The sequence below is a fragment of the Eimeria maxima genome, genomic scaffold (assembly GCF_000499605.1).
Source record: "Eimeria maxima Weybridge genomic scaffold, Emw_scaff939, whole genome shotgun sequence".
NCBI classification, from domain to species: domain Eukaryota; phylum Apicomplexa; class Conoidasida; order Eucoccidiorida; family Eimeriidae; genus Eimeria; species Eimeria maxima.
In genome coordinates, this window is record NW_013566877.1 from 1 (window position 1) to 14,005 (window position 14,005).

Sequence of the window (14,005 nt, forward strand, 5' to 3'; positions counted from 1 at the left end):
AATATATATATATATATATATATAACCCTAGACGTCAGACCCTTTAACAGAAAGTTTCTGCTGTTATAGGAAATCCTGCTATTGAGGGTTTAGGGTCTCCGAAAAAAGGTTGTAGACCAAACCCTAAACCCTAATCCCCCAACCCTAAAGGTGCCAAGTAGAACCTTTCAAGTGTTTTGGCGACCCTACGCTTGGTAGATAGGGGGGTACTTTGAGCCTGTTTCCAGGCAATGTGAGGGAAATTTCTAGGGTTTAGGGTTTAGGATCTAGAGGGTAGAGAGACAGTAGCTAGTTGTTGTAATTAGGGTTTAGGGGGCTCCAACATTTGCTGCTTATCTGCTGCAAAACCCTCCCTAGATGCAGATGCTGCCTTTTGCGGCTGAGACAAAATTACATTTCGTTGCACAAAAGCAACTTGACGAGAGGCATAGTGATGAGGAGGCACGGGAGATATCTCCCCGAATTGACACCTGCACAGCAACACGAACCCTAAACCCTAAACCCTAGAAAGCCCCGTTGCAAACACCCCAAACCCTCAATCGGCAACAACTGTAAGAAAATACTGACACGGGTCTTTTCGAGCGGAGGGAAACGCCTATATGACCAGCTGCAAGGGTTTAGGGTTTAGGGTTTGGCTTACGAGGCGGTGGACTTGATGCGTTTATACGCTGTGTGCAGGTAACGTCTTGGGGTGTAAGGAGAGAGGAAGTCAATAATGGCAAAGAAATAAACCTCTCTTCTATTAAAACTCATCACCTTCAATCCAAACCCTCCCTCCAGCGAAGGTGCACCTAAGTACGGGGTGCTGCAGACCCACACAAACCCTAAACCCTAAACGCTAAGCCCACATACCTCCGGCACGAGCCTGCGAGCATGCACTTGGGCTTCAACCCCCAAACCCAAACCCCAAAAGCCCATAACTCCAAACCCTAATCCCTAACACCCCAACCCTAGACCCCAAAGCCTAAACCCTCCTTACCTTGTTTGTGTGAAGGTTCTGGAAAGGGCAATAGTGTGGCCATATGGATAGTAAAGGGTTTTCCCGATTTCGCTGTCGTCTTCACTTAATCGCTGCCCTCTACTTCGGGTGTCTGTACACCTGAAGTTGCTGCTGGGTGCCTCAGCCGTCTCTGCAGCTTCTGAAGGACTGAAGCGAATCCTTACGGGGCCCCCACCCTTGCTGCTACTACAGCTGCTGTTGTTGCTGTTCCTGTGGTTGCTGTTGTTGTTGTTGTTGTTGCTGCTGCTGCTGCTGTTGTTGTTGTTGTTGCTGCTGGGCAGGTGCACTAATGCCTCAGAGCCAGGCGGGCCGAGGCACTGCGAGCTGGAAAGCACTACTTCCCGCTGCTGCTTCTGCTCGGCTTCAGCAGAAGAAGCCCGCGAAAACCCCTCGGCAGCATCTGATGCACCAGCTTCTGCTGCAGCATCGGCAGCAACAGCTGCAGCAGCACCGGGAGGTCCCAGGGCACCTGCTGCCTCTGCTGCTCGAGGGCTTCTATTGATGCATGCCTCCCCTGCAAGAACATCTTGCTGCTGCTGCTGCTGCTCTTGCAAAGCTACACTATTGCTGCAGGCTGACTCCGCGTCTTCATCAGCAGCCGGTCCTCCTGGCTGACAAAGAAGAGGGCCATTGTCCTCTGCGTCGGTGACAGTGTCCTCTCCTGCTGGTTCTGCTGCTGCTGCCACTGCTGCAGTCTCTTTGGAAGGAGTGGCAGCTGCAGCAGCAAAACCTGTTCGAGGGGAAGGAAACAACTCTGCCTCCCCCACAGGGTGTACAGGAAACATTGCTGCAGATGTCGCTGCTCCTGCAGCTGCTCCAGCTGCTACTGCCGTTGCAGTCGAAGGAAAAGGTACTGCTTCGGAACCAGCAGATCCTGCTGCTGCTGCTCCTACATCTGTTGCTGAACGGGGAGGGGAATTAACTTCAACCTTTAAACCCGAATTCCACGGATCTGGTGGTTCAAATACCGACGAGATCCGCCGTTGCTGCTGCTGCTGCTGTCCTGGCAAACCCATCGCTTGCAGCAGAGCGTTGTCTGCACTGAGGAATGTCACTTCGCTCTGAGATTCCTCCATCGATAGATGGGCCTTCCTGCAGCAAATAAAAGTCCAACTCTACGATTTACGGTTCAGGCTTTGCCTCTCAGCTGAAAGTGGGCATGCAACAGGCTATAGTTTGGTCGAGTGTAGAGTTTGGGGTTTTATTGGGGATTGATGCGCCGCTTTAAATGCCACTGCGGACGGATCATTTGCACACAGGGGCCACCTAGGTTTTAGGGTGTAGGGTTTAGCTGTACATTGTGTAATCCCTCAAAGGTCCCCGGCTGGGTGTTTCAGTGTTCAGGCGGGGCCTCTCGGTTTCCTTTTGCCGACTGCAGGAAATCAACACACACAAAACAGCTGCAGCAGATGTAGCAGCTAGTGCAGCAGCAAAAAAAGAAGAAGCCACGAAAACAAAAACGACAGCAACGACAGCTGCAACAACATCAGCACAGGCCTAGAGGATAGCTGTAGAGCCAGCGCCAGCACCACCAGGACCAGGAGTGCAGCAGAAGCAGCAACAGCAACATGAGGAACATCAGCCTCAGCACTCCTATCACAATCATCATCACCACCATCAGCAGCAGTAGCAGCAGCAGCAGCAGGGAAATACCATTCATGGATGCCGATAAGGAGGGAGTAATCAAAGACGCCAAGCTGCTCAAGGAAGCGGCAGTCCCTCTCATGTGCTGCTAACAGAATCCGAGCTTCGTCTTCCCGCAAATGCAGCTTACGCCCACTTTGTAGCCAGTCTGCAGCAGCAGCAGCAAGAGCAGCAGCAGCAAATGTAAAACAGGAAGAGCATGAACAAGCAACGAAAGCTAGCACCAGCAGTGGAAGGAGCTCCATCAACTACCAGAAAAAGCGGCAGCAGCCGCAGCAGCAGCAGCAGACGCAGGACTGTCAAGTGCAGCAGCATAGTAAGTAGGAAGTGCAGCAAGAGCATCAGCAAGAGCAGCAGGAACAGCAACATCTTCCTCACCAACATCTTTCTTTACTGTGTCTTCTTCTCTGGCAGTTCTGCTCACGGTACTGCCTTTAATATCAAATGCCTCATTTAAACCCAATGATGGGTCAAATGCAGTACCTTCAAACACAAAATCCCACACCCTAAACCCTAAACCCTAAGCACCGGCTGCTGCTCTAATGCCGATTTCTGTCGGTGTCGAGGCATTCACTGCCACTGTGTTGTTGCTGCTCTCTCAGTCGTGCGTCTGTAATTGCTGCTGCTGTCGACGTTGCTGATCGTAAGACTGCAAAAGCAACTACTGCTGCTGCTGCTGCTGTCGACGTTGCTGATCGTAAGACTGCAACAACAACAACTACTGCTGCTGCTGCTGCTGCTGCTGTTGCTGCTGCTTACCCATTGCAATGAAGTAAGCAGCCGTCACCAACGTCCTTTGGGACTCCTGGGTTTTGACATCCCGGGGTTTCGTATGCCTGCATTTGGAGCCAAAAAACAAGGGAAGCAGCTTCATCAGCAGCAGCAATCGCAGCAGCAGCAGCAGCAGCAACAACAACAACAACAACAACCACTACAACAGCATCAGAAATGGTGGCAGCAGCTTACTGTGTGGGGTTTTGTTTTTGTCTATGTTTATCTGTCAGAATTTGCAACAGTCCCGTTTTAGGAATATTGCGGCCCCTCTGAGTGTTCCCAGGACTCTGTTCCTGCTGCTGCTGCTGCGGCAGCAGCATGCTTGGCCTAGTGCCGTTGTCGCGTTGCGCCGCCCAGTCTCCTCCGCATGTAGGGGGTGCTTTAAGGATAGAGGGGGCCCTGGTCCTGTCTCTTGTGCTGCTGTCAACTACGCTGGGTGCCCGCCTGTTAGGCAGGAGGGTGTTTGCAGGGGGCCCCAAGGTAGTGGGGCCTCCTCGAGGAGGAAGCCCCGGTATATCTAAGTTGTCTTGCTTTGTAGAGCCCATGCAAGAAAGTCCCAAGTTAGAGTGACGCTCAAGAATAGAGCCCCCCGCTATTAAAAGCCCTGCAACATCTGTTTGAGCACTTTGTGGTCTAAGGGTTGGTTTGTTGCTGCTGCGTCTACGAGCTGAAGCAGCAGAAGCAACACCAGAAGCAGCAGCAGAAGATACACGCCTTGATAACGTAAAAGGAAGGTTCTCTGAGGGCCCTCGAGAACCACGGAACGACACAGCAGGACTGCCAATACATCTCGACCCTGTTGATAAAGGTCCTCCTCCTGCTGCTGCTATGGATGAGCGACGCGACGGCCTCCCCCCGTCTTCAAACTGTTGCGACAGGGATTCACGGGGTGCTGATAGAGGCCCCCCTTCCCCTTTAGGGGACCCCCATTCCCCCTTTGGGGGTTGTAAGAGCCGCTTTGAAGCCCCCAGAGGAGCAGCATCTACCTCAGGGGCTGGTTGGGGGGCCTCTGATGGAGTTTCTGTTTTATACAATTCAACTCGATGTATGCCAAATATGCGAGTTAGAAGAGACAAAGGAGTGCTTAAGATGTGATCGATATAAGACGGAAGAACCCTGCAGAAAAAGAAAAACGGATCTAAATGGTAGCGTTTACAGTAACAAAATCAGAGGAATACACCTTTACTGCCATTTATGGATGATGCAAACAAAGATAAAGCTGTGCTGAGGAGGGGGCCGCAACAAATAAAGTCTACGGTTTCATCATAAGCGATATTTCACAGTTTAGGGTTTAGGGTTTAGGGTTTAGGGTTTGCAGTTCACCTCAGTATTTGATTGACTTCTGCTTTGGAAATCGTTTTAATCAAAAACTTCCCATCATGAGAAAAGAAGAAAAACTGACCACTCTTGCTGCAGCGCCAAAACAATCACAATCCGCAAACCGTAAACCGTAAACCCTAAAACCTGACCTAAATGAGCAAATACAATTTTCGTTCGGTGGCTCGTTGCTGGATAACTGGATAACATATTTATCAGCAACAAGCAGTTATTAGTAACTAGCATATTAACTATTTAATCTAATAAACAAAAAATTGATAATTAATATGCCACTTAAATAATTAAATTATTTATGTTATTATAGCCACTGTATCTGACCTGTTCGATTGAAACTCAATGAAGGAGAAGTCTGTGGAACACAAACTCTTCCGGTACTCCTGAAGCGGAAGCAGCAGCAGCAGCAGCAACAGCAGCAACAATAATACAAACAGGAACAGAGGCAACTTAATAGCAGCACCAAAAGAAAGACTAAACACAGAAACACTTATGAAAAGCAACCCATGCATGGCAAAAACCAATGCTGCAAGGACGATCAAGTAGCAGAAACAGCAACAACAACAGCAGCAGCATCACCAGAAGCACCAGAAGCATACCTGATCACTGATGCCTGCAACTTCTCTTGCGCATTCAAATGCATCTGGTGCGATGTCTTCAAAAGTAGCAACAAATGAAGGAGGCAACAAGGGAGAACAGGAAAATTGAAAATGGCGAACTTCAAGTAGCAAAGGCTCATCCAGTAAGAATCCAAGCTGCAACAACACAAACCCTAAACCCTAAACCCTAAACCCTAATTTTTATATTTTTGTTCTCATGAAAAAATCCACCAGATGAGCGCATATGGTCAGTTGTAAACCCGTGCACACAACGGGAAGCCACTAAACCCTTGCCAACCATCGCAAAAGTACTAAACCCTTGCAGATCTCGTAAACCCTAGAAAGCCCAAACAACCCTCGTAAACCGTAGAAAGGCCGTGCACTAGCGAACAAACCCAAAGAAGCCCCCCCGCCTCCCCCCTTCTCGCAAGCCCAAGGAAACCCCACACAACTGCGCGTAAACCCTGCTAAACCCTCGTACTAAACCCTCGCCATGACGGACATCAAGTTGATTATCTTCTCTGTGGGCAAGCGCCACTAAACCCGCATTCATTGTATTGCTGAACTCCATTCCTTTCATCATTGCAACAGTGAGGGCATAGCTCGGGCTGTCGGTCTCTACTACTGCCCCCTTCAACTGCAGCAACACACGCAAACCCTAAATCCTCGAAAACTCTAAACCCTAATTCGCAACCCCTGATATGCAGGTACTCTCACACATAAACCCTAATCCTCAAACCCTCAGGCATAAACCCTAATTGGTTTATTACACCACTACGAACCCTAAACCCCAGTCCCTCATTGCGAAGCCCTAGTAAGCCCTAGCAAACTTTGGCAAACCCTAAAACCTAGTCCAAGCCCCCCGGAAACCCTAATATGGTTTAATGCCTTACATTACCGGCGTCTTCTTTCCCCCTATCTTCTAAGAAGGACATTAACCCTAGTCTTAATGCTGTCCTTTTCTGTAGTCTTTGGCTGCCTGTCTCTTGATAAGGAGGTCGCGTACAGCTGAACTCTTCTTTTAATAATAACTGGCTTGGGGCCCCACACTCATTCCCTAGCGAATCTCCTGATGCACTCCGCTGGCGCAGCGCCGGCAACTGCTGTTGCTGCTGCAGTTGCTGTTGCATTTCTGCAAACTGAACAGCAGCACCGCCGCCTGTTCCTGCCGTTGGTCCTGTTGCTGCAGCAGCAGCAGCAGCTGCAGCAGCAGCAGCTGCTGCTGCTGCTGGGTTTGAGCCAGCCTTGAGAGAAGCAAGAGCAGCAGCAGACTGCTGCTGCAGACGGACGATCTTATCAAGAAGGGACGCTTTAGGGTTAAAGCGAGGATGGAGGGCTTCTCGTAGCAGTTGTGGCTGCAGCAGGAAAAACAAAGAAATTAAGGGTCGGGGCTTTTAGAGCAGCACAAATCCTAAACCCTAAACCCTAGGCCCTCAAACCTACATCCTAAATACTTACGAGGGCCGATCCTCTGAAGTCTTCCCAGAGAGGCAGCAACAGCTCGAGGAGACAGTCTGCTGCAGCAGCAAGAAATTTTATACATGCAGCCCTGCAGCTGTCTCCCCTTCCTGAGGAGAGAGCAGCAGCAGCAGCATCCCAAGTAAGTTGCTGCTCATCTACTGCAGCATATCTTCTCTCCCTTCCTCCTGCTGCTGCTCCTGTTCCAACAGGCAAGATGTTGGTGCCAATACGGGGAGAGTCCTCCTCCTGCTGCCTTTGCTGCCGCTTCTGCTGCTGCTTAGAGGCTCTTCTTTTGCTTATTAAGGAGTTAGTTCCCTTCTTACAGCACCGAGGGTTAGGATATCTCTCGTAAAATGATTCGTCTGCCTGACTGCCTCTCCTTAAGCGTCTCCAGCCGAAACCCTCCTGGTTACTCAGCTGGTTAGCTAGCTGGCCAGCTAGCTGGTTAGCTAGCTGGCCAGCTAACCCATCTCTCCCCCCCAAACCCCCCATACGCAGCAAATGAGGTATCCCTAAAGACTCAGGAGATACCCGGAAGTACGACAGCACCAATGCGCAAGGACCGACAAACCGACGCTCGAAAAAGACCCGTTTTGCCTACAGAGTACAACACAAACCCTAAACCCTAAACCCTAAACCCTAAGTTTACACACCCTCCACAACCAACCCATCCATAGAAGACGCAAGGAGACCCTCCCGCTTAAAGACTCCAGCAGACGTCAAAACACTCAAGAGGGAATACTATCCTCGACGCACACCTAAACACTCGTCTTGAATCGAGACTCTAGGGTTTGGGGTTTGGGGTTTAGGGTTTACCTGAGAAAAACACTTCTTCGAATACGCAAAGGCCGCTAGTGTATGCATCAGATAAATGTGTTCTCCACGCACTTGCGGCTTCAATTGAAGTTCGTTGTCGGATGAGCTGAAGAACGTACACCGGCCAAACACTAAACCCTAAACCCTAGATCTTAGGGAAGAATGAATTATACGGGATTATCAGAATGCTTTTAAAGTCTGCTGATCCTTATGCTGTTTACTGCTGTTGCTACTGCTGATGCTCCTACAAATGCGCTGCTGTTGCTGTTCCTGTTTCTGCTGCTGCGGCTGTTGTTGTTGGTGCTGCTGCTTACTTCTTTGAGGGTTTTATTGAAGTCAGCTCCTTAAGACGTTGCTCTTCCACAAACCTAATGATTCGTCAAAACCCAAACTTAACACCCTAAGCCCTAAGCCCTAAACCCTAGATCTTCCCTGTGTGCAACGCCTTATAGACTATGTCACTGTGGTTTCGTCTGGGGTTTACTCTTTATTGTTTAGGGTTTAGGGTTTACTTGTAGAAGGCAAGAAGCACAATGGGGTTTAAAATACCATAGATGAGAGAGCGCTCGCTCGATGTTTCTAAAAGGTGCGATGCACGGCCTGCAGCGCAAGATCCGTAAACCCTAGAACCTAAACCCTAGATAGGAATTCTTTATCCCGGAATGCTATAGGTCTGCCTCGCGCCTGTAGATCCTGCCCCCTCTTTGCCTTCTAAGCTCAAAACCCTAACCTCCGCTCCCAAATTCTAGGCCCTAGAACCCAAACCCTAAACCCTAAACCCTGACCCCTCACCTGCTTCTCCCTGGAGTTCTTTTAGGAGTGACGCTACATCTTTGCGGCCTACAACACTTCCAAATGAATTATTTTTTGGTTTTCTTTTAAAGAATGGCAATTGGGGCCCCCCCTTAGAGCGGCAAACATCTGTTGCTTCCTCCTGTACCCCTAGAGGCCTCCTAGGGGGCACCTGAGTGGCACCCTGAGGAGCAACCCAAGAGGCTGTTTGCGCTGGGGGGCAAGGAGGAGCTAGCAGGCGATCATCTTGCTGCGGTTGCTCTTGCTGCGGTTGCTCTTGCTGCGGTTGTTCTTGCTGCTGTTTCTCTTGCTGCTGTTTCTCTTGCTGCTGTTGCTCTTGCTGCCGTTGCTCTTGCTGCTGTTGCTCTTGCTGCTGTTGCTCTTGCTGCTGCTCTTGCTGCTGCTGGTCTTCTTGAGGTGGCTGTTGCTGCTGGTGGTGCTCCTGCTGCTGCTGTTCTTCTTCATTTAGCAGCTGCGGCTGCTGCTGTTGTTGCTGCGGGTCTATACCGTCTTCTCCGGTGACGGGAGGCCCTGGAGCAGCTCCAGCAGCAGCATCAGCTGCTGCTGCTGCTGGATCATGAGCTGCAGCAGCAGCAGAACTGCTCCCCCGAGAAGGGGGCCCCATAGCTTAGCAGCTTGCCGGGCCTCGAGTGTATACAGAGACCAATCGTGGGTGCAAAACCATTTGTTTAAACCTGAACCCTGAACCCTAAACACTGGAAACGGGACCTGGAGGGCAGGCTGCGGCGAGGGTGAGCAGCTGAAGGCTCCAAAAAAACCCTAGAAAAAGGTGTGAATGCGACAGAAAGGTTAGGGCCTAGGGTTTAGGGTTTAGAGGTGAAATGGGAACCCCGGGGAGGCAACAAGCCAGTAGAGAAAGGACCCGGTTTCTCGCGAATTAGTGTTTAGGGTTTAGGGTTTTTCCATTCATTATGAGTCGCTGTGTTTATCTTCCTGCTTGTATTAGTGATGGTTGGCTCGGAGACCGATGGTTCAGTTCAAGGGTTTAGGGTTTAGGGTTTGCGCCTCAAACCCTTCGGCCTCGCGCGTGCGGCGCGTAGGAGGAGAGGGTTTAGGGTTTCGGGTTTGAAGTTTAGGATGATCAAGAGCATAAGAAAACCAAATTACAAAAGAAGAAAAAGAAGGAGGAGCAGCTAAAGGGATGTGCTGCAGCAAGGGCAGCAGCAACTGCAGCAGCAACAACAGCAGCAGCAGCAGCAGAACACTCGAGAAAGCAACGGCACGCAAAAAGTAGCGAGAGACCAAACACGCCTCAATAAGACAAGAATTTATATCGATACTTCAAAATTTAGGGTTTAGGGATTAGGTTTTAGGGTTTAGGGTTTAGGGCTTCTGCTCCGCCCGCACCGCCGCCATTGTCGATACCGCTGGTCAGCCCCCAGCCCTTGGCCGGGCCCGAAACCCTAAATCATAAATTCTAAACCCTAAACCCTAGACCCTAAACGCGAATTTTGCACAACTTCCTTCCAATGAGTTAGTTGTCGAACGGGGGCCCTAAACCCTAAACCCCAAATCGCCAATGCTGAAGTTGTCCCTCGCCTGCGTCAAGGCCAACAACTACAGCAAGAAAGATTAGGGTTTAGAGGGGAAACAGAAATACAGCAAAAAGGGGTTTAGGGTTTAGGGTTTGTGCATCTCAACCACCCTTAAGACCGGGAGCGTTGAGGCTTCCGACGCAGAGGACGAGGCTCTAGGGTTTAAGGTTTGCGGAGGCGGCGATACTCGTGCGGTTGTTGCAATGAAGCCTTGCTTCCTTTTGAGTCCCTGAAGCTTACAGTGAATTAGGGTTTAGGGTTTAGGGTTTGCATGAGGCAAAACCCCTCATCAAGAACCCAGCAGCTTCGAGGGTTTAGGCGGCCTCAACGCTAAACCCTCAGCGACCCTCTACCCTAACTAGCTGTAGCAGCAGCATCTAGCAGCAGTTACCAGCAGCTAGCAGCAGCTAGTAGCAACTACCAGCAGCTAGCTTCAGCTAGCTACGACGGCTAGCTAGCCGGTACCAAGATGAGGGCTTAGTGTTTGATGCAGGGGAGGTTTTGTGTGGCTGTGGGTGGTGAAGTGTTTAGGGTTTAGGGTTTAGCATTCTTCCTCAAGGGTTTCCCTGTCACTCGGTAAGCGTATAGACCCTAACAACAGGATTAACACCAACGCTACACCCTAAACCCTAAACCCGCAAGAGTTGGGGTCCAGCGGTAGGGTTTGCTCTGCCTCTCCTACTTGGCTGCTGCTGCTGCTGCTGCTGCTGCTGTTGCTGCTGTTGCTGTTGCTGCTGTTCTTTTGCTGCTTGTAGCTGCTATACATCTATGGTGCACAAACCCTCATAATGCCTGTAGTTGCTGCAGCTAACTACTGAGGGTTTAGGGTTTACCAGGAGTTCCATCTTTAAACACAATAAAGAGTCCTCCAGGAAAAAAAACAAGATTCACTTCCTAGGGTTTAGGGTTTAGCACATCGTAGAGTGCATGCGCATTCCCCTAGGGTTTAGGGTTTAGGGTTAGGGTTTAGCGCATCAGCTATAGTGCATGCGCAGTCACCTACTAGGCACCCCCCCTAAACCCTAAACCCTAAACCCTTTTTATTGTACCAAGGAAGTTCTACGCTGCTGCTGTTTTTGAATTGCCCAGACGCGTTTCCCTGCCGAGCTGTCTGCTGCTGCGGCTGCTGCTGCTGCTGCAGTTATTGCTGCTGCTGCTGCTGCAGCTTTTGCCGCTATTGCTGTTAGAAATAACGCTGCCTGCTTCTCTTGTGTTGCATGCACTGCCTAGCTGCTGCTGCTGCTGCTGCTGCGCTGCATGGGTCAGCAAGGAGCTCGCAACTCCTGAAGCCCTGCAGCAGCAGCTGCTACTGCTGCAGGCGCTGCTACTACTGCAGCTGCTGCTGCAGCAGTTGCTGCTGCTGCTGTAGCAACTATCATCAGAGAGCCTTCGTGCCCTGCGTACTATGGGAGAGGACTGAGGGAAATGTTGCTGCTGCTGCTGTTGCTGCTGCTGCTGCAGCAGCACATTGCTGCTGCAAGGCAGCAACCTTCTCCTGTGGCTGCTGCCTGCCGCATCAAATTCGTTGCAGCAGCTTCGCTGCGTGGGAGCTTCACTGGCCCTGTGCTGCTGCTGCTGCACTTGCTGCTGCTGCTGCTGCTGCTGCTGCTGGTGTGGGTAAATAGGACGGGCAACAGCAAGAGATAAGCTGCTGCAGCAAGACAGCTGGCTGCTGCTGCGATCTAATGAGGGGCCCCTAGGGGATAAAGAAAGATATAAATCAACAGGAGGCAGCTGTGCTGCAGCAGGAGAAAAGCCAGCAGCAAATAAGCTGCTGCTGCTGCTGCGGCCGCTGCAGTTGTAGCTAGGCCGAGGGCGTTGAAACAAAGGAGAGGGGCCTGGAGACCATGCCTGCTGCTGCAGGTCCTGCTGCTGGCTGCTGCTGCTGCTGCTGCTCTGCTGCTGATAGCTGCTGCTGCGTCTGCTGTTGCGCTGCTGCTGCTTCAGCAGCAAAGGGGGAGAAAAATCAAAAGGAGGGAAGCAAGAAGGACAAGAATCACAAGGAGCTGAGGATGTACATGTTGTACGCGTGCTGCGGCTGCTGTTGTTGTTGCTGCTGCTGCTGCTGTTGCTGCTGCTGCTACCGTTGTTCCTGCTTCTTTCAGATGCAACAGTTGTACCGTCAGCAGACGCTGTTGAAGCGCTGCTGCTCACCTCCTCCCTGCTGCTGCTGCTGCTGCTGCTGCTGTGACTGCGCAAGCCTTCCTCGGCTTTGGTGCTGCTGCTGCTGCTACTGCTGCTGCTGCTGCTGCTGCTGCAATGATTTACAGCTTGCGTTACTTCTGCCTTTTTGGCGCTGCGCGAAGTTTTTACTGAACCTTCGCATTGCATGCACGGCTCTGCTGCTGCTGCTGCTGCCGCCGCTGCCTCTGATCTCGCTGCCCCTGCTGCAGCTGGTGATGTCGCTGCTGCAGCTGCTGCCACTGACTGCGGTGACGCTGTTGCTGCCCCTAGTACCCCTGCTGCAGCAGCAGCTGCTGCTGCCTGCGGTGACACTGGTTCGGCTGCTGCTGCTGCAGCTGCTGCCGCTGCTGCTGCAGCTGCTGCCGCTGCACGCCTAGTCTGGCGCATTTCTGGTATGCATATGTTACTGCTGCTGCTGGTGCTGCGGTTGCACCTGCGTCTTCTTTTGCTGCTGCTGCTGCATGCATCAAGACTGCTCGTGCTGCTGCTGCTGCTGTTGGTGCTAGGCTGCCTTGAAAGTTTACCCTTCTGCGGTGTATCCGCAATAGCATGGTCTGTTGCTGCTTCTGCTGCTGTTGCTTCTGCTGTTGCTGCGGATCGCAAGGAGCGGACACGCTTGCTGCGGCTGCTGCCTCCGGCTGCCGCTGCTGTTGTTGCTGCTGCTGTTGCTGCGGCTGCTGCTACATGTCTACTGTCGCAGGAACTAAGGGCTGCTGCACGAGCAGCAGCAGCAGCCGTCTGCTTCGGGCTTTCAAGATCTTTGCCGCTGGTCTTGCTGCTGCTGCTGTTGCTGCCGCTGTTGCTCCGGCTGGAGCTGCAGCACGAATTCTCCTTATCTTCTTCAGATTTCTGCCGCATCCCTTTGCTGCTGTTGCTACTTCTGCTGCTGCTTGCTGCTGCTACTGCCGTTGCTGCTGCTGCTGGTGGCCACCTCGGGCGTATACCGTTGCTGCTGCAGCAAAAGTTGTTAAAAAAGCTCGTGAAAGGACGCTACTACTGGAGTGTACGTACACCTCAATTTGTTGGTGTTAAGTTGCGTAGGCTATTTTACCACTCTGTTCCCACTGCTGCTGCCGCTGCTGCTGCAGCTGCGGCTGTGACGGTATTGCGGCAGCGTGTGGTGCTGCAGTTAAATTTAAAGAAAAGGCCAAAGAGAAAGAAGACATTAAAATAGAATTACAGACAGCCGCAGCAACAATCAGCAGCAGCAGCAGCAGCAGCAGCAGCTTTGCTGCTGCTCTCAGCCACCGCAACCCGAGTTTGTGTTGTCTGTCTGCAGCAACTGTCGATTTATGGTGTTTTTGCCGGTTTTTTCTTCTTTTAATTCAATTAATTAATATAATTTAATTAATTTGTTAATTAAATGCAAAAATAAGGGCAAATTGACAGATTATTATCTCGATTTGCTGCAGCAACCACCATAAAACCCTAAACCCTAAACACTAAACCCTAAACCCTAAACCCCCCAGCCCCCCTCTTTTCCCCTCCCTCCTTTGCTATTTATGCAATTTAATGCCTTTATTTGTTCGTTTATTTTTCTTTTTATATTTATGCACATAAATTATATTAATTATATTAATTATTAAGAAAAACAACAAACAATTATTAAGGGGTTTTTTGTCTATACTCCCCCCCTATACTGGTGGCTCTCTCCCCACTATAAAGAAAAGTATTAATATTAAGAACTAAATAGTTTTTTCTTGTTTATTTATATTTATTTAATAAGTATAATAATATAAATAAAGCTCATTTACTCAATTATACGCATAATATAGATGTTTAGGTACTCCTTACTATCATTTAGTGTATAAATTACTATAAATGTAGATACATATATATATATATAT

General features: G+C 50.4%; 2 protein-coding genes across 2 annotated transcripts; both read right to left on the reverse strand.

The window, feature by feature from the left end:
* Positions 1-301: 301 nt before the first annotated feature.
* On the reverse strand, positions 302-9,043 carry EMWEY_00046020 (phosphatidylinositol-4-phosphate 5-kinase, putative; the record flags this gene model as incomplete). The annotated part of the gene is made up of 18 exons (XM_013483088.1): positions 302-470; positions 641-805; positions 980-2,092; positions 2,298-2,372; positions 2,654-2,792; positions 3,023-3,127; positions 3,404-3,480; positions 3,611-4,534; positions 4,742-4,828; positions 5,075-5,133; positions 5,350-5,505; positions 5,831-5,986; positions 6,243-6,704; positions 6,808-7,407; positions 7,627-7,732; positions 7,941-7,994; positions 8,139-8,226; positions 8,419-9,043. 18 exons carry the CDS (start codon positions 9,041-9,043, stop codon positions 302-304), a joined length of 5,160 nt encoding a protein of 1,719 aa, XP_013338542.1.
* A 1,990-nt stretch (positions 9,044-11,033) lies between these two features.
* Positions 11,034-13,016, reverse strand: EMWEY_00046030 (hypothetical protein, conserved; the record flags this gene model as incomplete). The annotated part of the gene is made up of 1 exon (XM_013483089.1): positions 11,034-13,016. One exon carries the CDS (start codon positions 13,014-13,016, stop codon positions 11,034-11,036), a length of 1,983 nt encoding a protein of 660 aa, XP_013338543.1.
* Between the last annotated feature and the right edge of the window lie 989 nt (positions 13,017-14,005).